Below are 20,943 nucleotides of genomic sequence, written 5' to 3'. Positions count from 1 at the left end.
AAAGAAATAAAAAATAATGAGTAATTAACTTAATAATGCCCCCATAAATTTCCAAATTAAATTCCATGTCATCATTCCTAATTCCATAGCATAATTGTTTCAGCCTGATGTATGTGTCTACCTTTAACTGTGTGTGATACAGCTCCATACTGCGGAGTCGATGTGTGCAGTTTTTCAGCTCCACCTGCAGTTGCTCCACTCTGCCTGCACGCTCTCGCAGACAGTCCATCTCATCCTTAAGCCCCCGACTCACACGCGCTTCAACCTGCAACGCTCGGTTCTGACCCAACCAAACACAGCACATAAAATAGGATGTCAGTAATCTGTCCACATCAAACAATAAATGTATTAATCATGTATTATAGCATGCTCACTTCCTTCTGTAGTTTCTTTATCTCTTCCTCCATAGTTTGCACTTCTTGCTTGTAGTCCAATAGCTGATCACCTTTGTCCTCCCTTGTCAAGCATATTGATGTGTAATTATCTTTATAGTTTAAGTGTGTCAGATCTGTGTCACTAGCGCCACCAAGCAGAATTACAAAAATAACTAGATAGGTAAAGATTGTCAAGACAGACAGACTGACGCCAGACAGACTGACTATTGACTGACTGACTGAATGATTGATTGTCTGATTGATTGAAAAAGTATTTGCCCCCATCCCGATTTCTTCTGTTTTTGTGTATACTGTTTGACATACTAAATTGTTTCAAAAATTCAAATAAACTCTAGCATAAAACAAAGGCATTCTGAGTAAACACAAAATTACAGTTTTTAAATAATAGTTATTTATTGAAGCAAATATTTCCAATACCAACTGGGCCTGTGTAAAATAGTATTTGCCCTATCAGTTACTAAATCCCCAAATCTATGAAACTGCATTCATAATGGGGTTCAGCTGGACTAGACACACCCGGGACTGATTACTGCCAGCCCTTTTCAATCAAATCAACACCTAAATAATAACCTTTTCAGCAGCATGAACATGGCTAAATGTCTCACCTAGTAGCACACTATGCCAAGGTCGAAAGAAATTCCTGAAATGATGAGGAAAAAGGTGATTTAAATACATCAGTCGGGGAAGGGTTACAAAGCTTTTTCAAAGGCTCTGGGACTCCAAAGAACCACAGTGAGAACCATTATCGCCAAATGGAGAAAACTTGGCACAGTAGTGAACCTTCCCAGAAGTGATCGACCTTCCAAAATTCCTCCAAGAGCACAGCGACGACTGATACAGGAAGTCACAAAAAAGCTAAGTACAACATTGTGGCAGGGCGGAGGGTGGAGGGCGGAGGGCGGAGGGCAGGGCTGGGTCGTGATCCTACGCACCCAGTCCCGTATTAGGCTAATTATGCCTCCATGAGGGTTAAAGGCTGACTGCAGGGGTTCGTGCGGGGAGAGAGAGATCGTTAGCGGACATGTCCGCATTGTGTGTTTGTTGTCTTTTAAGTTTATCATTAAAACTATTATTTATATTCTATAAATAATATAGATTTCTCGCCTCCTCCTTTCCATTGATCCCTTTACACACATCCACGGAACTGCAGGCCTGTCTCGCATCAATTAAGGTCACTGTTCATGACTCCACTATCAGAAAGACACTGTCCAAAAGTGCCATTTATGGAAGAGTGGCGAGGTGAAAACCACTGCTAACCCAGAAGAACATTATGGCTGAATATTGCCAAAACACATCTTGATGTTCCTCAAACATTCTGGGTGAATGTTCTGTGGACTGATGAGTTGAAAGTGAAACTGTTTGGAAGACAGGGGTCCAATTACATCTGGCATAAATCAAACACAGAATTCCACAAATAGAACATCATACCTGCAGTCAAGCATGTTGGTGGTGTGGGGATGCTTTGTTGCTTCAAGGCCAAGGAGAGCGTTCGGTCATCGGTCTGTGAGTTGAAGCTCAAGCGCAACTGTATTATGCAGCATTACAATGATCCAACGCAAAGAAGTAAGTCCAGTAGTCCACCTCTGAATGACTCAAAAGAAGCTAAATTCAAGTTTTGGAGTGGCCTTGTCAAAGTCCTGACTTGAACCTGGTTGAGATGCTGTGGCAGGACCTTAAATGGGCAGTTCATGCTCAAAAACCCTCCAATGTGGCTGAACTAAAGCAGTTATTGCTGCTAAAGGTGGCACAACCAGCTATTAAGTTTAAGGGGGCAGTTAGTTTTTCACATGGGTGATATAGATGTTGGATTACTTTTTTGCTTCAATAAAAAATATATATATATTTGAAAACTGTATTTTGTGTTTACTCAGGTTGCCTTTGTTCCCCTTCTGTAACTCACTCGACGTTGTGTCGATGTAGTAACACTAGGGGTCTTTCTTGAGAGCCTCAGTTACCTCTTATCTTTGAGAAAAGGCCAATGAGAATTGGCGAACAGAATTTGGGTAGTCCTGGTCCTGATGTGCTGCAGGAACTGCGCTCAGTGACTTCCAGGCCATGAAGGTCACAGCGCATGCACTCGGAGACGTGATGGCCACTGTCATGGTCCAGGAAGGTCACCTGTGGCTGAATCTGGTCGAGATGCAGGACCCCAACAAGGCTTGTTTTCTAAACACCCCATCTCACAGATCGGGTTATTCGGCGACACCATAGAGGGCTTTGCCCAGCAGTTCTCGATGGTGAAGAAACAGATGGCGGCCATACAACACATTTACTTGTAGAGCACTTGAAGTCGGGCCCCCATGAATGCAGACCCATCTGCCTTCACGTGCCCAACGTGCCTCACGACGCTCACCCCTTCCTGCCGTCACTTATTCAGCCCTCGTGAAAGCACTCTCTGCCTGGGTGTATCGCTTGCGCATAGCGCCTTTCCCCTCCCCTGAGGTGAAGACGTGCAATCTACTCCCCCAGTCGAGTCCACAAGTCACGGACCCTAGGTGTCCTTCCTCCCTAGCCCTCTGGATCCGAACTCAGCGGAGGAAGTTCTCAGACAGACCCAACGCAGGCACCAACTTGCCTGTGCTGGAATAGGTGCTCCACAGGTTCTGATTATTCCAATATCCCCTGTGATGTATTTTCTGTGGTACAGTCCCCCTGTCGGTGGACCTGCATCTCCCTTGGGCAGAGCCCCCTGTGCACCCCTGTCTCTGTGTTTCTAGAGCTCTTCCCCATCCTACCACTTCCATTTGTGGCTGGTAAGCCCATGTGACGTATTTGCCACATGTTAACCTCCCCTGTTGGGCAGGATGTGGTTTCCGTGGGGTCTTTTCCCCCTGAAAACATAGAGAGAGAAAAGGCTGTGGCTGGCGCGGCCTGCTCCCAGGCTAGTAACGTCACTTCCCTCCCTCAGGGATGTGGGAAATATATGATGTCTCTTGGGGCGTTGGGGAAGGTTACGTGCAGTCTGATGCACCTGCTATTTTCGCATGCAACAGCTTGCTTGCACCTGCATCAGCAGTCCACGTAACACGTTCAGTGTCGTGGCATTTTTAAATAGGGACCCCTAGTGTCACTACATCGACACAACGTAGAGTGAGTGACAGTAGGGGAATGTCTCGGTTACTGTCGTAACCTCCGTTCCCTGATGGAGAGAATGAGACGTTGTGTCCCTCTTGCCACAACACTGTTCTAACTGCCGAAAGGGCCGGGACCTATTCTCGGCTCCTCAGCTCAAAACATGTCTGAACAGACGCATGCTTCTCTCCTTTTATACCGTATGTCCGGGGGAGGGGCATACAAATTCTGTTCGCCAATTCTCATTGGTCTTTTCTCAAAGATAAGAGGTAAACGAGGCTCTCAAGAGAGACTCCTAGTGTCACTTAGGGTTGCAACGGTATGAGATTTTCATGGTATGATAACCGTCTCAGAAAATATCACAGATTCACGGTATCACGGTATTACTATTATCAGTGAAAACAGATTGGTTATTTTATTTATTTATTTATTTTTGAGCAAACACTTTATTATAATTGAAACTTGAAACCATTTATTTTAAGTATGTGTAAAAAATTCCCCCTTTTAAAAATAAAATAAATAGAAAAAATAAGAAAGCTAACAGAATTATAATAAACAGAAATATAAACATGATAAAAAATAGCATGTAAATATAACATGTTATATAACTAAAGCATGTTAGCATAGCATGTTAAATTAGATACTAAATGAAAAATAACATCAGCTGTGTGAGCTTTTAAAGTAATGTCCTATGATTATTAACAGTTAACATATACTGTAGGTGCGCGACAGTGAGGCCAGACTGCTCCTGTCTGTACCTTTAACTCAGTGGTTCTCAACTGGTTTTGCTTCAGGACAGATTTTACATTGGACATCAAGTGGCGACCCACCATAGTAAAAACGTAACCTGTATTTAATGTATCCTGGGTTGCATTTCTTTTTATGTTGCATAGTTTTGTTCATGGTTTTCCAGTTCAAGGACATGCATCAAGTTACATTACTTTTGTTGATGATCAAACTATCTGACTATATGATCTACAGGAAGTTTTCTCTCCCCCTTATAAAACTTGAAGAGCATATTCACTTATATGAGCCCATTATAATCCCGTTTGTTATCTAATATTACATATTTATACACATATTACACAGAAGGAAAGGCTCCTCATTACCATGGTTAGGTCAGTGTAGCTAGTCTTAAATAGTAATAATAATAATTACAGTATTTATGAAAAATAAATACTAGCTGAAACACATCTTGAAACTTTAACTACAACTGCCACTGTTGATATAAAATGAGGTCTAATAGATTCTACCTTTAGATTATTTCATATGAAACTAGAACATTTTGTCAAAATATAACAGTTTCTTTCTATTCTGCAATTGTTTTAAGTATTATATTGCTCTACAAAGACTTTTCTATCAGGCATTAAAAAACTGAATAAAGGCTGAGCTTATAAATGTATTTTACCATCTCTACTTCCCTGTTAATTTATTTAACACTTTCTACATCAGAGGTCTGTTTTAATAAAAAAAAAATGTTTTTAAATGTATAGAACTTTTAATGTTTGTCGCAAAGCGGCGAGTGTACTTGTTTTTTCTAAAACATTACCCGTTTACATGCTAAAAGGGTCATGATGCGGGTCTCCTCGATGGTTTTTCAACAGAATAACACAGGCTGCACGACTCTGATAAATAATTACTGCAAGAGTTAGATTAACATACAGGTGTGAAGGGACTTCAACATTTCTAAATTGCACAAATAAAAAATACATACACTTATTCGTCTCTGGCTGGCTTTTGATCGCATGTCAATGATTACCCCTCCGTGTGTCAGTGATGTCAATGATTACCCCTCCGTGTGTCAATGATGTCAATGATTACCCCTCCGTGTGTCAATGATGCCTAGATCTACTTTTATATTTAATTTAATCACTGAGAAGGTTTACCTGCAAAATTAGTAGCACCAAACATCACAAGCAGCCTCAAGAATGGACACAGAGTAGCCGTGTAACACTTTTCCTTGAGCAGAATATTGCACTACAGATCACTAAGATTGTTCGAGAGCATGGTTGCCAGATTGCACAAAATAAGTATAACATTAGGCGGAATATTTCCAATTTGCGCAAGTATAAATCTCAAACTGGGGGTGTTTCGTCTTTTATCTGGCAACCCTGAGCATGTTAAACGCTTGTGGGGCCCAATGCAAGTTAACTGAAATATCCAATTAAAAATTAAAACGCTTTTACGATAAATGAGCCAGCCCGCGGGCAGTAAATTGCCCATGTCTGCTTTAGCTGTTTGCGAGATTATCATTAAATCTGCCTCGGCAGTCCTACGTAGTCTATCACTTGGGCGGCCACTGAAATATCTTCAATGGGAGAACCATGGCATTGTTCTTTGCCTGCTGTCCGCGACCCAGTCCGAATAGACCAGTTGAGAAACCCTGCTTTAACTCACACACACACTCATGTCAGACCCCCTCGCCTCGCTTCTCTCTGACATTTTCTCTCACTGCATGTGTATGTGTGTGTGTGTGTGTGTGTGCAAGTTCACAAGTCTGACAGGCAGACAAAGAATAAAGGAGATGCGCACGCGCATGTGAGATTCTCCGTCTGGTTGCATTTTTTTCTCAATACCGTAGATAAGCAAATGTACATGGTATGATAACCATCAATTTTCAAACCGTGGTATACCATGAAACAACCCTAGTGTCACTACATTGACACAACGTCTCGTTCCCTCCATCAGAGAATGGAGGTAACGACAGTAACCTTGACGTTTTATGTTATATCTCGTTTGAAGATCTAAAACTATTTAGTATGAAAAATATATATAAAAAAAGAAGAAATCAGGAAGGGGTAAAAGGTTTTCACAGCACTATAGATAGATTAGATAGACAGACAGACATACAGATAGATAGAGCTTGGCTAACATGCTAAACTAGCGGCAACACATCGCAAGCATAAAAGTCACTTCCTTCGGCTGTTAAACAGTGAATGCTTCCTTCTAGTAAAAAAAAAAATTTGTATCGTCACATTTTGGAAATGTATACACTATATGGCTTTGTGCATGCTATCTATATAGTGCATCATTTGGGACACAGCTTTTTAGCTCCCTTTACTCACCCTCATGCCATCCCATGTGTATGTGACTTTCTTTCTCTGCTTAACACAATTTAAGATTTTTAGAAGAATATTTCAGGTCTGTAGGTACTCACAAGTGAATGGTGACCAGAACTTTGAAGGTCCAAAAGGTACATAACGACAACATAAAAGCAACCCATAAGACTCATATCTTTTGAAGTGATATGATAGGTGTGGGTGAGAAACATGCCAATACTTAAGCCCTTGTTACTGAAAATCTAAACATTTACTTCAAAATTGTGTGTGCCACTTTCACATTCATCCACCTACTGGTCGAACTGGTCAAAGGTAGAGATTTATCTGTTTCCCACCCATATCTATCAGATCACTTCTGAAGACATTCTAACCACTGGAGTTGTATGGATTAAGTTTTATGCTTCCTTTATATGCTTTTAGGACCTTCTGATTTCTGGACACCATTCACTTGGATTGTGAGGACCAACAGTGCTGAGATATTCTTCTAAAAATCTTAATTTGTGTTTGGCAGAACAAATAAAGTTACACATCTAGAATGGCATGAGGGTGAGTAAATGATGAAAGAATTTTCCTTTTTGGCTGAACTACTTTTCCTTTAAGCTGAGATTAATTTCATAATTAACTTAATAACAATAATAATGTAGACTTGAAAAATATGGAAATGTATTGACCATCCAGACAGTAAAGTGTCCAAATATGCAGTAACAAATAAACTCACAGTTCCTGTTTGAGTCGACGAAGTTTAGCTTTGCTGTCTGCCAGCTGAACAGCTAGTCCCTCTGGAGGTCCAAACCCACTTGACATAGTTATATGGGATGTAGATGATTCCCGTTCCTGATAAAGCTCTGCTATCCTCTAAACATCATACAGAGACATGCAAAGCTAATGAATGCTATCTGTTATAATTGAATTTATCTTCACCAACTTCAGCTGAACCATGAATTTACAGACATCCAATAGTTAGATATAAGTTCTTCTCTCACCTCCAAGTGTGTGTCTCGTTGAGCGTGCAGACTCTGGATCTGTTTGGCCATGGAGCAGAAGAGACTCTGCAGCTCTTCCCCATTCATTCCACACATGTCTCCAAACTCCAGAGGAAGCACAGCACTCGGGTCCTGGGTCACCTGGAGCATGATGAATCACCGGGTTAGTGATTAGCATAAATATAATGAAGAAATGCTCTTTGGATTAAGAGGATGTTCACAACTTTGTTTACATATTTTATATAGTTGACACATTTCCTACACTGTAAAAAATAGTAACCTGCAACTGTGACCTCAAGGATCTTTTTATACTTGATTTAACCCATTAAATAATTCGTTTTGTGGGGGCCTGGGTAGCTCAGCGAGTAAAGACGCTGACTACCACCCCTGGAGTTGCGAGTTCGAATCCAGGGTGTGCTGAGTGACTCCAGCCAGGTCTCCTAAGCAACCAAATTGGCCCGGTTGCTAAGGAGGGTAGAGTCACAAGGGGTAACCTCCTTGTGGTCGCTATAATGTGGTTCACTCTCGTTGGGGCACGTGGTGAGTTGTGCGTGGATGCAGCAGTAACGCGCTAAACAAGTCACGTGATAAGATGTGCAGACTGACGGTCTCAGACGTGGAGGCAACTGAGATTCGTCCTCCGCCACCCAGATTGAGGTGAGTCACTACGCCACCACGATGACTTAGAGCGCATTGGGAATTGGGCATTCCAAATTGGGGAGAAAAAGGGGAAATTCCTTTTTTTGTTTAGCCTAATTTTTCAGGTCAATTTATTCTGATGAAATTACATTAATGAATTGAATAAAACCAGTTAATTACCACATGAAGCACATTTTTAAAGTTATTTGAAACAGGATGTTGGGGCAGGCCATGTTTATCAAAGGGCTTGTCCTTTACTTAAATAGCCAATAATAGCCTTAACAGTTTAAATCACAGCAGTGATGCCTGATTCACATATGCTTCGTGAGAGGGGCGTGAGCAACGTAGTCGCATTGGACTTTCACATTGGCCATGAAAACAGAGCTGTGGCTGTGTGCAGAAAAATAGTTAGCTCTGGGTTCCTACGGCAAATATTTTCTTTAATAAGGCCTTTTCTTTAATAAATATATATATATATACAGTGCTGTGAAAAATTATTTTACCCCTTTCTGATTTCCTCTATTTTTGTGTATTATTCATACTAAATTGATTTAGATCTTCAAACGAGATATAACATAAAACAAATGCCACCTGACTAAACACAAAATTTACAGTTTTCAACTATATATTTTTTTTATTGAGGAGATAAATGGTGAAATTTTTCACCTATGTGAAAAACGAACCTCCCCTGTAAACTTAATGGCTAGTTGTGCAACCTTTAGCAGCAGCCACAACTGCAACCAAACACTTCCGTTAACAGGAGATCAGTCTTTCGCAATGCTGTGGTGAAATTTTGGCCCACTCTTCTTTGCAGAACTGCTTTAGTTAAGCCACATTGGAGGGTTTTTGAGCATGAACTTCCTGTTTAAGGTCCTGCCACAGCATCTCAATCGGGTTCAAGCCAGAACTTGTGTGACTAGGCCACTCCAAAACTTGAATTTAGCTTCTTTTGAACCATTCAGAGGTGGACTTACTCCTTTGCTTTGGATCATTATCTTGCTGCATAATCCAGTTGCGCTTGAACTTTAACTCACGGACTGATGACCGGACGTTTTCCTTTAGGATTTTCTGGTACAGAGCAGAATTCATGTTTCCCTGAACTATTCCAAGTCATTCTGGTCCTGAAGCAGCAAATCCTCGCCACACCATTACACTACCACCACCATGATTGACTGCAGGTATGATGTTCTTTTTGTGGAATTTTGTGTTTGATTTATGCCAGATGTAACGGGACACCTGTCTTCCAAACAGTTCCAATTTCGACTCAACAGTCCAGAGAACATTCTACCAAAAGGTTTGAGGATCATCAAGGTGTGTTTTGTAAAATTTCTGATGAGACATAATGTTCTTCTGGGTTAGCAGTGGTTTTTGCCTTGCCACTCTTCCATGGATGGCATTTTTGGACAGCGTCTTTCTGATAGTGGAGTCATGAACAGTGACCTTTATTGATGCAAGAGAGGCCTGCAGTTCCTTGGATGTGGCCCTTGGCTTTTTTGTGACTTCCTGGAGGAGTCATCGCTGTGCTCTTGGAGGAATTTTGACAGGTCGGCCACTTCTGGGAAGGTTCACTACTGTGCCAAGTTTTCTCCATTTGGCGATAATGGTTCTCACTGTGGTTCTTTGGAGTCCCAGAGCCTTTGAAAAAGCTTTGTAACCCTTCCCCGACTGATGTATTTAAATCACCTTTTTCCTCATCATTTCAGGAATTTCTTTCGACCTTGGCATAGTGTGCTACTAGGTGAGACATTTAGCCATGTTCATGCTGCTGAAAAGGTTATTATTTAGGTGTTGATTTGATTGAAAAGGGCTGCAGTAATCAGGCTAGGGCTTGTCTAGACCAGCTGAACCCCATTATGAATGCAGTTTCATAGATTTTGGTATTTAGTAACTAAGGGGGCAAAAAAATTATTTCACACAGGCACAGTTGGTAATGGATAACTTTTTTGCTTCAATAAATAACATTATCATTTAAAAACTGTATATTGTGTTTACTCAGATTGCCTTTGTTTTATGTTAGATTTTGTTTGAATATTTGAAACAATTTAGTAAGAAATCAGGCAAATTTGGCAGAAGAAATAAGGATGGGGGAGAATCCTTTTCACAATACTTTGAACAATACAGTCAGTTCTTCATGAAAATTAAATGTTATCAACAGTCCTGGCACTGACCTCCTGTATGCAAAGGGCTATCTCTGCCTGTGTGTCAATATCCAAGCACTGAATTTGCTGAATGAAAGTTTCCTTCCTTTCACACTGGTGACATCGAATAGTGGGAAAAGAGAAATAATTTCACACAGTAAGCATAGATATGTTTATCAACATTGTACTCACATTACTTTTTCAGGGTAATATCAAAGGAGCACATTTCTGAAGACAGCAAATATGTGTGGGAGCAGTATATTTACAATGGTTACCTGTACAGCACAGCCCAACAATAACAGCAGCAGTCTCCTCAGCTCTGCAACAGCGCCCTCTGTTGACATGATGTAAACCAACAAGACACATTAACACAGTATATTTACTTAGACATTTGCATTTTTGTTCGGGTCTTTCTTGTATTTTTATGAATTGTTAAAAAACAGTTGGAGAAGGAAAATTATCCTGTTTTGAAATTATATGAGAGATGACAGCATCACACCTGTCAGTGGATCTCGACCTAAAACAGCAACATTCGGTAAAGACATCAGCAGCAGCTGCTGTAGATTCTCCTAAAAGAAAGAAAACACATGAAAGAAATGACACCCCATTAGTGTTCTGCTGTCATCCCAGCCAATACAAGTAAGAGGTTTTAAATAAAAATATAACACACATTAGAGCAGAGAATGACCCAAAGTGTGCTACTATCTTCTATTTTTGTAGTAAAACAAGAAAACATGCAAAATATTTATAATCTGCAACAAGTCACACACCATTCAGTAATAAACCTATTATTACAGTAGCTATAGTTGTAATTTAGCAATACAGAAATAATACTTTTAAAACTACCTTGCCTTACAAAAAGTACTGGAATGGTATCATTGCACAGTGATGGTATTATATGGTAATATTATGACAATTTTATATCATGGTACTGAATGATTAACAAAATTGATATACAATGGTATTTACATACATGGCACTCCATGGTGATTATGTTTAACAAATTCTACAGAGGTAACCTCCTTTAAAATGCTACTTCCTCCTCAGTAAATGTCCACACAAACTTGTCCAAAATATTTGTTTACAGTGTTGTTGTTAATATGCTACTTTTAAAAAAATATACCAACTGCTGTGCAACTGCAACGCATCATTTGTGTTATTAAAAGAGTTCGTCAGTTATTCAGATCAACACAACAATACAAAATTTGAGGGTTTTGCTGCAGGCTTTTTATTTCCTGTAAGATTTTTTCAGATAATGCAATTTTTTTTATTCTAATTAAACCTAATTAAATATTTCTTGCTAATCACAATATAATTTATGAATCAATGACAGACTTATTCTTATCTCTGTTTTAAGCATTGATATATTCTTACACAGCACAGACCAGTATGCAAACTTAACTCAACTTATACATTTTGTTTTATATTTACATTTTATTGATTCAAAAAACAGGATTGATACACAACAAACATCCAGTGGTCCAACACAAAATTAAAGTAAACACACATACAAATACAAATAAAAAATGTAAAACAGACAAGAGGAAACACTTAAGAATAAATAAAAAAATAAAATCATACATTTAAAAATACAAATCTCTCTCCACTGCCCCTCCCCGAGAACCTTCTAAAAAGGCTAAATAGTTGCCCCATTTTTTATTAAATAAATCCATGTTACCTAATCTTCTATTCGACATTCCTTCAAATGCCGCTACCCTGCCCATCTCTGTGTGCCACTCTCAAAACGAGGGCGCTCCAGCCGACTTTCATCACCTAAATATGATCTGTCTGCTGATAATAACACTGGCTAAGACCCAATTTTTTTATACATTTATACCCTATATTAATGACCGCCCCATAGCCTAAAATTCAGAGTCTGGGAGAAAATGAAATCTGAGTGCCCAATATGTCACATATAAAACTCTGAACACTCAACCAAAAATCTTGGATCTTAACACACCACCACAAAACATGGGTTGTGTCCCCATCTTCTGATTGGCATCGCCAGCAAGTGGGTGAGTCTTTAAGACCAAGCCTATACAATCTAGAGGGGGTCCAATAGAATTTATGTAAAATATTTAAATTGCATAAGGCGCACCCTTGCATATCTAAATGTAGACTTGTTGATTTTTAGAATATTAGCCCACCCTCCCTCCTCCAATACCAAGTTTAAATCTTTCTCCCATAATCTCTTGAGAGAAGCTGAAGTTCTGCATACAGACATACACAGCATGACCTTTTCCAAAAGCAGTAATCACCAATCCAAGCATCTGCCACACCCAAAACTCTTACAGGGCAGGTGGCACAGCTGTAAATACCTTAAGAACTGAGACCTGGGAATTGCAAAATGTTGAAACAAATTTTCAAACAAAAAGACCTCAACACTCCACTCTCATATATGTCACCGAGCGTATTAACCTCCCTCACAATCCACTCTGTCCAGCAGAAAGGGGACTTATTAACACATCATTTTAGGTTCAGCCATATGCTCAAAGCAACATTTAAATAAATGTCAGAATTAAACACTCTGCAAACTTTTGTCCATACCAAGTGCAAATGGGAGATAACAGGGTGTAACTTAACTTCTCCAGTTAGTTTGATAGAAAGTTTTTGCAATGGTGAAATAGGGGCAAGAACTTCCTGTTCAATACAAAACCAGTGAGGGGCTCTCTCAGGTGGAAGTGACCAATAAGCCAAATGTCTGAGGCTGAAATGCATAATAATAAAACAAAATCATGGGTAAAAGTATTCCCGAACCCATACATTTCCAAAATCTTAAAAAGATAATCCCATTCTACCATATCAAATGCTTTATCAGCATCAAGTGAGATGGCAGTGACCGGAGTCTGATAATTCCCACTACTTAGTAGGTCCTCATGGTGGTGTGGTTAATTAAATTTATTTTATGGGTGTCAATAACAAATATTAAATGATGGTTCTGTATAACTGAAAGGATTAGTCGCCATTATCGACAACGTTGTCTATAAAAAATTGACGACAAAAAACTTAGTTGCAGAATATTTGTTTAATCTCATTTAACGTAATATGGGATCACATTAAACTGTAATGATGGTGCACGAGAGCAGCACTGCAGTTCGCGCCTGACTGAGGAGAGGAAGAATTACACAGATCACAGTCCAGACGCAATCTAAAATTTACAAACAGCTTCAGATGATGTAGATTGCAAATAAAAAAACAAAGCAAATTCAGAAGTACTGTCGTTGTGGAGTAAGTGGAGCCAGAGCTCGTTAAAGGAAACATCCTTACATCTTAAATGCAGTTATATTTAATGTGTTATAGCTTTATTAAAGTTCAAATAATATGGCAGCAGATCATGTAAATAACTTCAAACTCCGAAACTGGCATTTCTCTCTGCGGTCAGCGCCACTTTTATGAGTTGCGCAAATGTTCCAATCTAAGGGGAGTGATTGCACCCGGCTGAGGCTCATCCTGTCACTGGGACGCTCGTCCCTCAAGCATGCACACTTAATGCAGCTAGATTATAAAGTGATGGCTCGTGACTTATTGAATCATAATACACTGTATGTGTCACTGTGTATTTCTTATCGTGAAGAAAATTAGCAATATGCAGCTTTATTAATAAGAGAGAGTTTGTTTTTTAGTGAGTTAAAGATGGATTAGAGAGATAAATATGGATTGAAGAGAACAGAAAGGTGAGGCATCACATTATACACTGCAACAAAATACATTTTTGATTTGATTTTGTTTTGGCTTGTTTTCCCATATAAATATCTAAAACACCTTTAAAACAATGTACATTTACTTTAGCAGCTATACTGCAGAAGAAAAAATATTATCTGAGAATGTTGAATATAATATTATAATTATATTCAACATATAATATTAAATATAATATTAAATATTTTAAAATCTAAAAATCCTTTTAAAAAAAGACACATTCACCTGAGAAGCAGCATATAAAATATTTATATTTGCTTTTAGAGAATAGATCTTGAATATAAGTATATTTTGTCTTTACTGCACTTGCAGAAGTATAACCGAGTCAAAAAATACACTTGTATACAAAATACACTTATATTTAAGAAACATTCTCTTAAAGCAAGTCTAAATATCTTATACGTTGCTTCTCAAGTAAATGTATTTTGTTTTAGACTATTTTAAATGTAAAACAAGCGAAAAAACTCGATAAGAATGGGATTTTTGCAGTGAATTTCTTTACTGAATTAAACTTAATAAAAAGTATTTTTTTCCCGTTAATTCAGTGAATGTCTATTCGTTTTCCTCTTTATTGTCAGTAAGCACGTTTACTACAACCTTTTATGTCAGGGTACAGGCTGGATAATCAGTTAAGAGCTAATGAATCGGCAAATAGTCGAATAATCGGTCTAATAATCGTTAGATTAATCGTTTATCAAAATAATCGTTAGTTACAGCCCTAATATCAAGAAATAACACAATATTTATTTAGTAATTTAAATATGTAAGGAAATGAGTTAATAGTCTGTTTTATTTATATATGCTTTGTGTTAAAATAACAGTGAGAAAAACATGTCCACAGCAGGACATTTGAAACAAGAAGTGAAACCACAAAGAGAAAAACATTAATAAGTGTATGGCTAACTTGTTCTACAGTTACAGGGCAGTGCATGCTGTTTAATACATTAGTGAACTGTCCATTCATTGACTGTATTCCCAAGCAATACAAGATATTCATGTAATCTATTCAGAAATCTATATACTCACAACTCTACTCATATTCAATTTATATTTTCAGCATATTACTCACATTCAAACCAATCACACATTGTAAAACATAAGGAGTTCTTAAAAAAAGGAGTGCTCCTGGTTCAGTGTAAGTTAAGCTCAGTTGACCACATTTGTGGCATAATTTTGATTACCACATAAAAGTGAATGGGGCCAGTTCATAAATGTTACAATACACACTGTTTAAACCACAGTTAAATCTGCACAATAGGAGTTTTAATTATTTTTGTGTCTTAAACCGGTGAGATTCGATACACTATGCTACATAACTGTTCTAAGAAGTCAACATGTCAAAGAATTCAAAATCCTTGGGCTCTGGAGATATCAAAAGACACTTAAGTGCTCAAGCTGATACCCCAGACAGGGCCACAGACCAGGAACTCAGTTTGGATGGAGTTTATGTCTGCAATGCTAACGAAGGTTGTGGCAGACTTGGAGGACCCTGTGGCAATACATTGATCGATTACTGTGATGGAGACTAAATTCTCTGAGTTTGTTACAAGGATAAGCTTTTGCTTTACGCAGATATTTTATTATTCGTCTCTGACCACATTTGATCTATGCCTTGCCTCCACAGGATTATTAATTCCTTCTCTAAATTTTCAGATTACAGAGTCAATTGGTCTAAATCCAAAGCTTTGGCTCTGACAGCGTACTGCCCAGTAACAGCTTTTCAACCGGGTGACTTCCAGTGGCCCAAACAGGGCATTAAGTGTCTGCCAGCAAATCTGTTTGATTTATTTGAGTTAATTTTGATTCTTTAATAAAACAAATTTGGAGCGATGTGGGCAGGTGGGTTAATTACATTCTTTTGTGATTGGGAAGGTTAATGTTAATTGTATTCCAAAATTCAACTACCTGCTACAGTCTCTCGCTATAGTTGTTCCCCTCTCTTATTTCAAACAATTTGATAGCATAGCAAAGTACTTTATTTGGAATGGTAACCGTCCCAGAATATATTTCAGTAAACTGCATAGGCTGATTGATAAAGGTGGGCTAGGCCTACCCAAGGTTTTATTCTATTATTATGCATTCGGTCTCAGACATCTGGCTCATTGGTAGCTTCCACCTGAGAGACCCCCTCCCTTGTTTTGTATTGAACAAGAAGTCCTTGCCCATATTTTGCCATTGCAAAGCCTTTCTATCAAACTAACCTGAGAAGTTAATTACACCCGTTATCTCGCATTTACATGTGGTTTGGACAAAAGTGTCCAGAGTGTTTCATTCGGACATTTATTTAAATGTTGCCTTGAGCTTATGGCTGAACCCAAATGTATGTATTAATAAGTCCCCTTTCTGCTGTTTAGAGTGGATTGTGAGGGGGGTCACTACACTCTGTGACATATATGAGAATGTAGTGTTGCGATCTTTTGAAAATTTGGTTCAACATTTTAAGATTTCTAGATCTCAGTTCTTTGGGTATTTACAGCTGCATCACCTGTTCTGTACTATTTTTAGGAGTAGTTTACACCCCCCAAAATTGGCAGATACTCTGGAAGAGGTGATTAATGCTTTTGGAAAAGGTCATGAGGCATCTGTGTATTACTCCCTGTTAATTCAGAGTCTGGGGATGGAACTCCAACTTCCCTTAAGAGATTATGGGAGAAAGATTTAATCTTGGTATTGCAGGAGGGAGTGTGGGCTAGGATTATAAAAATCATCAAGTCTACATTTAGATATGCAAGGATCCATCTGATTCAATTTAAGATTTTGCATCGATTCTACTGGACCCTCTCTAGATTTTATAGGTTGGGTCTTAAAGACAAACCCACCTGCTGGCAGTTCCAATCAGAAGACAGGGACACAACTCATGTTTTTTGGTGATGTGATAAGATCCAGAAATTTTATTTTTCCACAGACTCTGTTTCCTGGGTAATGGGACAGCTGTTAATATTGGGGACAGATATTTAAAAAGTTGTGTCCTAGCCGGAGTCATGATTGGCAGAAAAGTCATCCTCAGAGGATGGAAGTCAACTGGGGCATCCTCGTTTAGGAAGTGGTGCGAGGAGATGGGTGAGGTGGCGGCATTTGAGGAGATGTTTTTTAGAAGGCTGTGGAAAGGGGTTTTTTTAGTCGGGAATTGGGGAGGGGGTTATTTGGCTTTTTTTGAGGGGTCTTGGTGAGGGCTGTGGAGAGGGATTTGAAGTTTAGTTGGGTATGTGTATTATTGATGTTGTTTGAATATATATATATACCTGTATGTTTTCTTTATTATTATTATTATTTTTATTTATTTTTTAATGTTCTAGTTATTTGGTGACCACAGTAGTGCGTGTTTTTGTCGAGTGGGGGGTGGGGGGAATATTCGGGGGGAGGGGTTTAATGTGAATAATTGATATAATGATAGCTTTTATGTTGTGTTTGTATGTTTTATGATTGGAATCATTCAAATTGTTAACATAAACTGCATAATAAGGACTTTAAGACATACAGCATTTTATATATTTATTTTTATATAATTAAATAATGTGTTTTGTGAAAAGCGCTATACAAATAAAAATGATACTGTTTCAAAAGTATAGCCAAAAGACATACAGACATTATATGTGTTAACATGACTTAAATGTGATAAATCACTTACTAACCTTATCTGTGTAAAGTTATATTCAATATTACAACTTTGCTGCATGACGATGTGATGCCATAAACCCTGCAATCCTGGTAAACAATTTTATCACACTAAAGTCAGGAATAACAGACATTTTTTCACACTAAATGTTTGTGTCTTTTGGCTATACTTCTAAAACAATATGTATTTATTTTTTTACAGACTAACCCCATTCCCTTCCTTTGTAAATGCCTTTACTGTAACTGTGATTTTTGCTCTTTTTTTTTTTTTAAATAAATGAGGGACACATCTTTTCTTTTTTTTCTTCTTCTTCTTTTTTTTTTTGTGGTAATCAACATTATGTCATAAATGCTGTCATTTAGCTTAACTTGTACTGAACCAGGAACATTCCTTTAAAAAATGAAGACAACTGTTAGTGTGGCTTTTTTGGAGCTGAATAAATGTGCTTAATTATGCTTTAAGTAAATGTCTAAACTGAACTTAATATATCAAGTTGCCATGACTTAAAATCTGTCCTCATTATAACATAATGTCTATGTAAATCGAGTAGCCTGTCTAAAAGGATTTCTTAAGTTGTATCAAAGTATGAGAGATGTATGTAATGGAGAGAAAAGTGTTTGTTGTCTTGAACTATTGACAACATCACATGTTCATTACAACATCACATGAACACTCATGAGGCAAGAAAATATGCTACAGTGCCATTGTAATAGAAAACCTGCATCAAGATGCATAAAAAATACAATAATCAGGCATTTCTTTGGTTATTTTTTCAGCATTATTAACATGATTTAGGAATCATTTTAACAGCACAGCTGATATGACTAATGGTGTAATTCACTACCTGATAGTATGATCTCAGGTGTCGATTGAGGATGGAAAAATTCTGAACTCTGAGAATCTTGTCGTCACCCACATTGTAGTAGATCTGCTCTACTTTTGGATTGGGATCACTGATTAAAAAAACCAAACAAACAAAGAGTAAATGCTGGCATTAGCTGAGTCATTGTTGAAATGTCCTCAATGAATTGAAATTAGAACACTATTCAAAACAACACTGATCCAGTATTTAAATTCTGTCTTACATGATTCTTATGACTTCATTGAGGTAGACTCCATTGGTAAGCTTCAGGTACTGTCTCACTGCATTCTGGGAGTGAAAGTTTACTTCCATGTACTGCTGGGTGAACAATCCATTCTCCTCTTCATCGACAATACCCTCAAAGAGACGCACCTTACAGAAAATTACGACATCAAGTGTTTGTGGAGGAGGTGTGTTGGGGGATCATTGCCCCCTAGATTTTACTTCTGACACCCCTCTCCCGCCCCCATGAAGAATCAACCACCTGCCCACCCTAAAAATCAGAATACCCCCCAAAAATCAAAACTTTGTACCAGCCCTGTTGTGAATGATTTATTATTCCTGTCTTCTACATCAAATCAGCTTCAATGATAGGCCTGTTTGTCAAAGTATGGAGACTCATAGTTTCACTTTGACATTAAAATCTAAATAAATCATCAAGATCTTTCAAAATAATACATGTTGTCCAGTGTTTATTTGGTAAAGATCAGATCGAACAACGAGGAACATGAATTGATCAAACAACATATCTGAACATCTGTAATTATATTTCTGTTATATTTCTCAGCGGATTGTAAAGTTTACAAAACAATAAGAGCTGATAATCTTGATGGCTTTAAGTCAGATACACCTACCCATGTAACAAGTGAACTTCCCATAAATTCTTCTATTATTTCCGTAATGTTTGCGTCCATCTTCCTGATCAATTTAATTTGTTAAAACACTACTGCAACTTTAAATAATGGACTTCTAAGAGTACATGCCTGATTTTCATAGTTTTCTGGACAATAGACTACAACTGCTTAGCCGTTAACATCTTTGGTTTATGTGCCTTTGCCTTCCTTCTGTCACATTAGTCACACTTCGAAACCACACCGGAATCTGAAGTTGCGTTGCATCAAGTTCCCCTCTGCGCGTCCTCATTTGAGCATGACGCTGGTTTTGTGACGCTCGTATTTCCACACTGAAACGCCGCAAGGCTGCGTCGCAAAATCAAGTGAGCTGCCTACATAGATTGTTGTAGGCGCGTGCAGCATGTGCATCTCGTTTTTTGACGGGGATGAAACCGTATAAATGTCTTAGATCACATGTAATTTTAACAGCTCGTGTTTTCTGGAGATTTCTACTGATTTTTTATTCTTATTTTTTTCAATGATTTGTCTGTTGAAGTATCAATACCAATGTAAAAAACAGGAACATCAATAGAAGCGACCGTATGTCTATGTCACACAGCAACGTTTTCATTCCCTTAAAAAATACGCTGCACGGATACAGCTTATAAGGATTTTGGATACAGCCTAGGTGTTTGGGCAACATAGGAAAATACCACATTTTTGGTGTCAGTGAAAGTCAACGAATGACCGTTTCATGCATGACTGATACAAATACACATATTTCTCACTCCAAACCTAGTGAGGAGTGAGAGTGAGAAATACATTTGAAATAATTTTGGCGCCATCTGGTTGTGAACTGTAACAGTTTAGTGCACTGGCAGATCCTCCCAGGCCAAGTGGCATGGATTTATATGTGTGCCACAATTCTGCGCGCACAAAATTATATTTTGAGCGTGTAATATGATATTTTGGGAACACAAAATATTATGTGAGGGATAGACTTACAGTCTCTTCAATGGGCTGTACTGCAGTTTAAAGTGTTTTGGATAGTTCCGCAAACAAAACATTAATAAAACATCTGTCCAAGAACATTCAATATACAAAGACAACATGAGTTGTGGAAAATCAGATGTGATCTAGGAGATTTATACAGCTTTATACCGTTCGTGCCATTGAAGAGCTGGTAAGTCTATCCCTCATGGCGGAAACTCCAAATGAGGGCGGGGAAGTTACACAAGGGGGCGACAATCCCATGGGTTAGGGGAAAGGTTTAGATTAGGTGCTCTGTGTATCTTTGCTCGCAGTTTGGAGCTCTAGCCCCTTTTTGGAGCTCGACCTGCAGCTATATCCTTCACGATCCCCCTTCAGTTTGCTTCCGCTATATTTGGCCACTATAACAGCAGATTAGTCAAAACGAACCTTATGGACAAGCAGAGCTGTTTTCAGGGGGAACCATAGGAAACTTGTAATAGACCCTGTGACAAAGGGCCCACTAAAGTCCTGGGCACATGGAATGGGGCCCCACTCTGTAGTGCTTGTTCCTGTGAATTTAAGCAATGTTCCATGCCACCAGTGCAAAATGAACTACTTGTAAGAAATAAATGGATGCATAATTGATTGTGATGCAGTTGTATTTTTTGCGTTGCC

At 38.5% G+C, this 20,943-nt stretch overlaps 1 protein-coding gene across 1 annotated transcript in view; it reads right to left on the bottom strand.

Annotated features, from left to right (window-relative positions):
* The window catches only part of LOC127663004 (girdin-like), a 42,739-nt gene extending 23,213 nt beyond the window's left edge, over positions 1-19,526 (bottom strand). Inside the window, exons 1-10 of the mRNA XM_052154381.1 lie at positions 19,318-19,526; positions 18,687-18,835; positions 18,446-18,554; positions 10,786-10,855; positions 10,562-10,620; positions 10,317-10,400; positions 7,510-7,650; positions 7,245-7,381; positions 375-456; positions 122-280 (exon numbers count right to left, since the gene is read on the bottom strand). Coding sequence (XP_052010341.1) covers positions 122-280; positions 375-456; positions 7,245-7,381; positions 7,510-7,650; positions 10,317-10,400; positions 10,562-10,620; positions 10,786-10,855; positions 18,446-18,554; positions 18,687-18,835; positions 19,318-19,377 — 1,050 coding nt within the window. The 5' untranslated portion in view covers positions 19,378-19,526. The remainder of the gene's footprint in view (positions 1-121; positions 281-374; positions 457-7,244; positions 7,382-7,509; positions 7,651-10,316; positions 10,401-10,561; positions 10,621-10,785; positions 10,856-18,445; positions 18,555-18,686; positions 18,836-19,317) is intronic.
* Between the last annotated feature and the right edge of the window lie 1,417 nt (positions 19,527-20,943).

The sequence above is a fragment of the Xyrauchen texanus genome, chromosome 23 (genome assembly GCF_025860055.1).
Source record: "Xyrauchen texanus isolate HMW12.3.18 chromosome 23, RBS_HiC_50CHRs, whole genome shotgun sequence".
Lineage (NCBI taxonomy): Eukaryota > Metazoa > Chordata > Actinopteri > Cypriniformes > Catostomidae > Xyrauchen > Xyrauchen texanus.
This window is presented reverse-complemented; position numbering and strand designations above follow the sequence as displayed.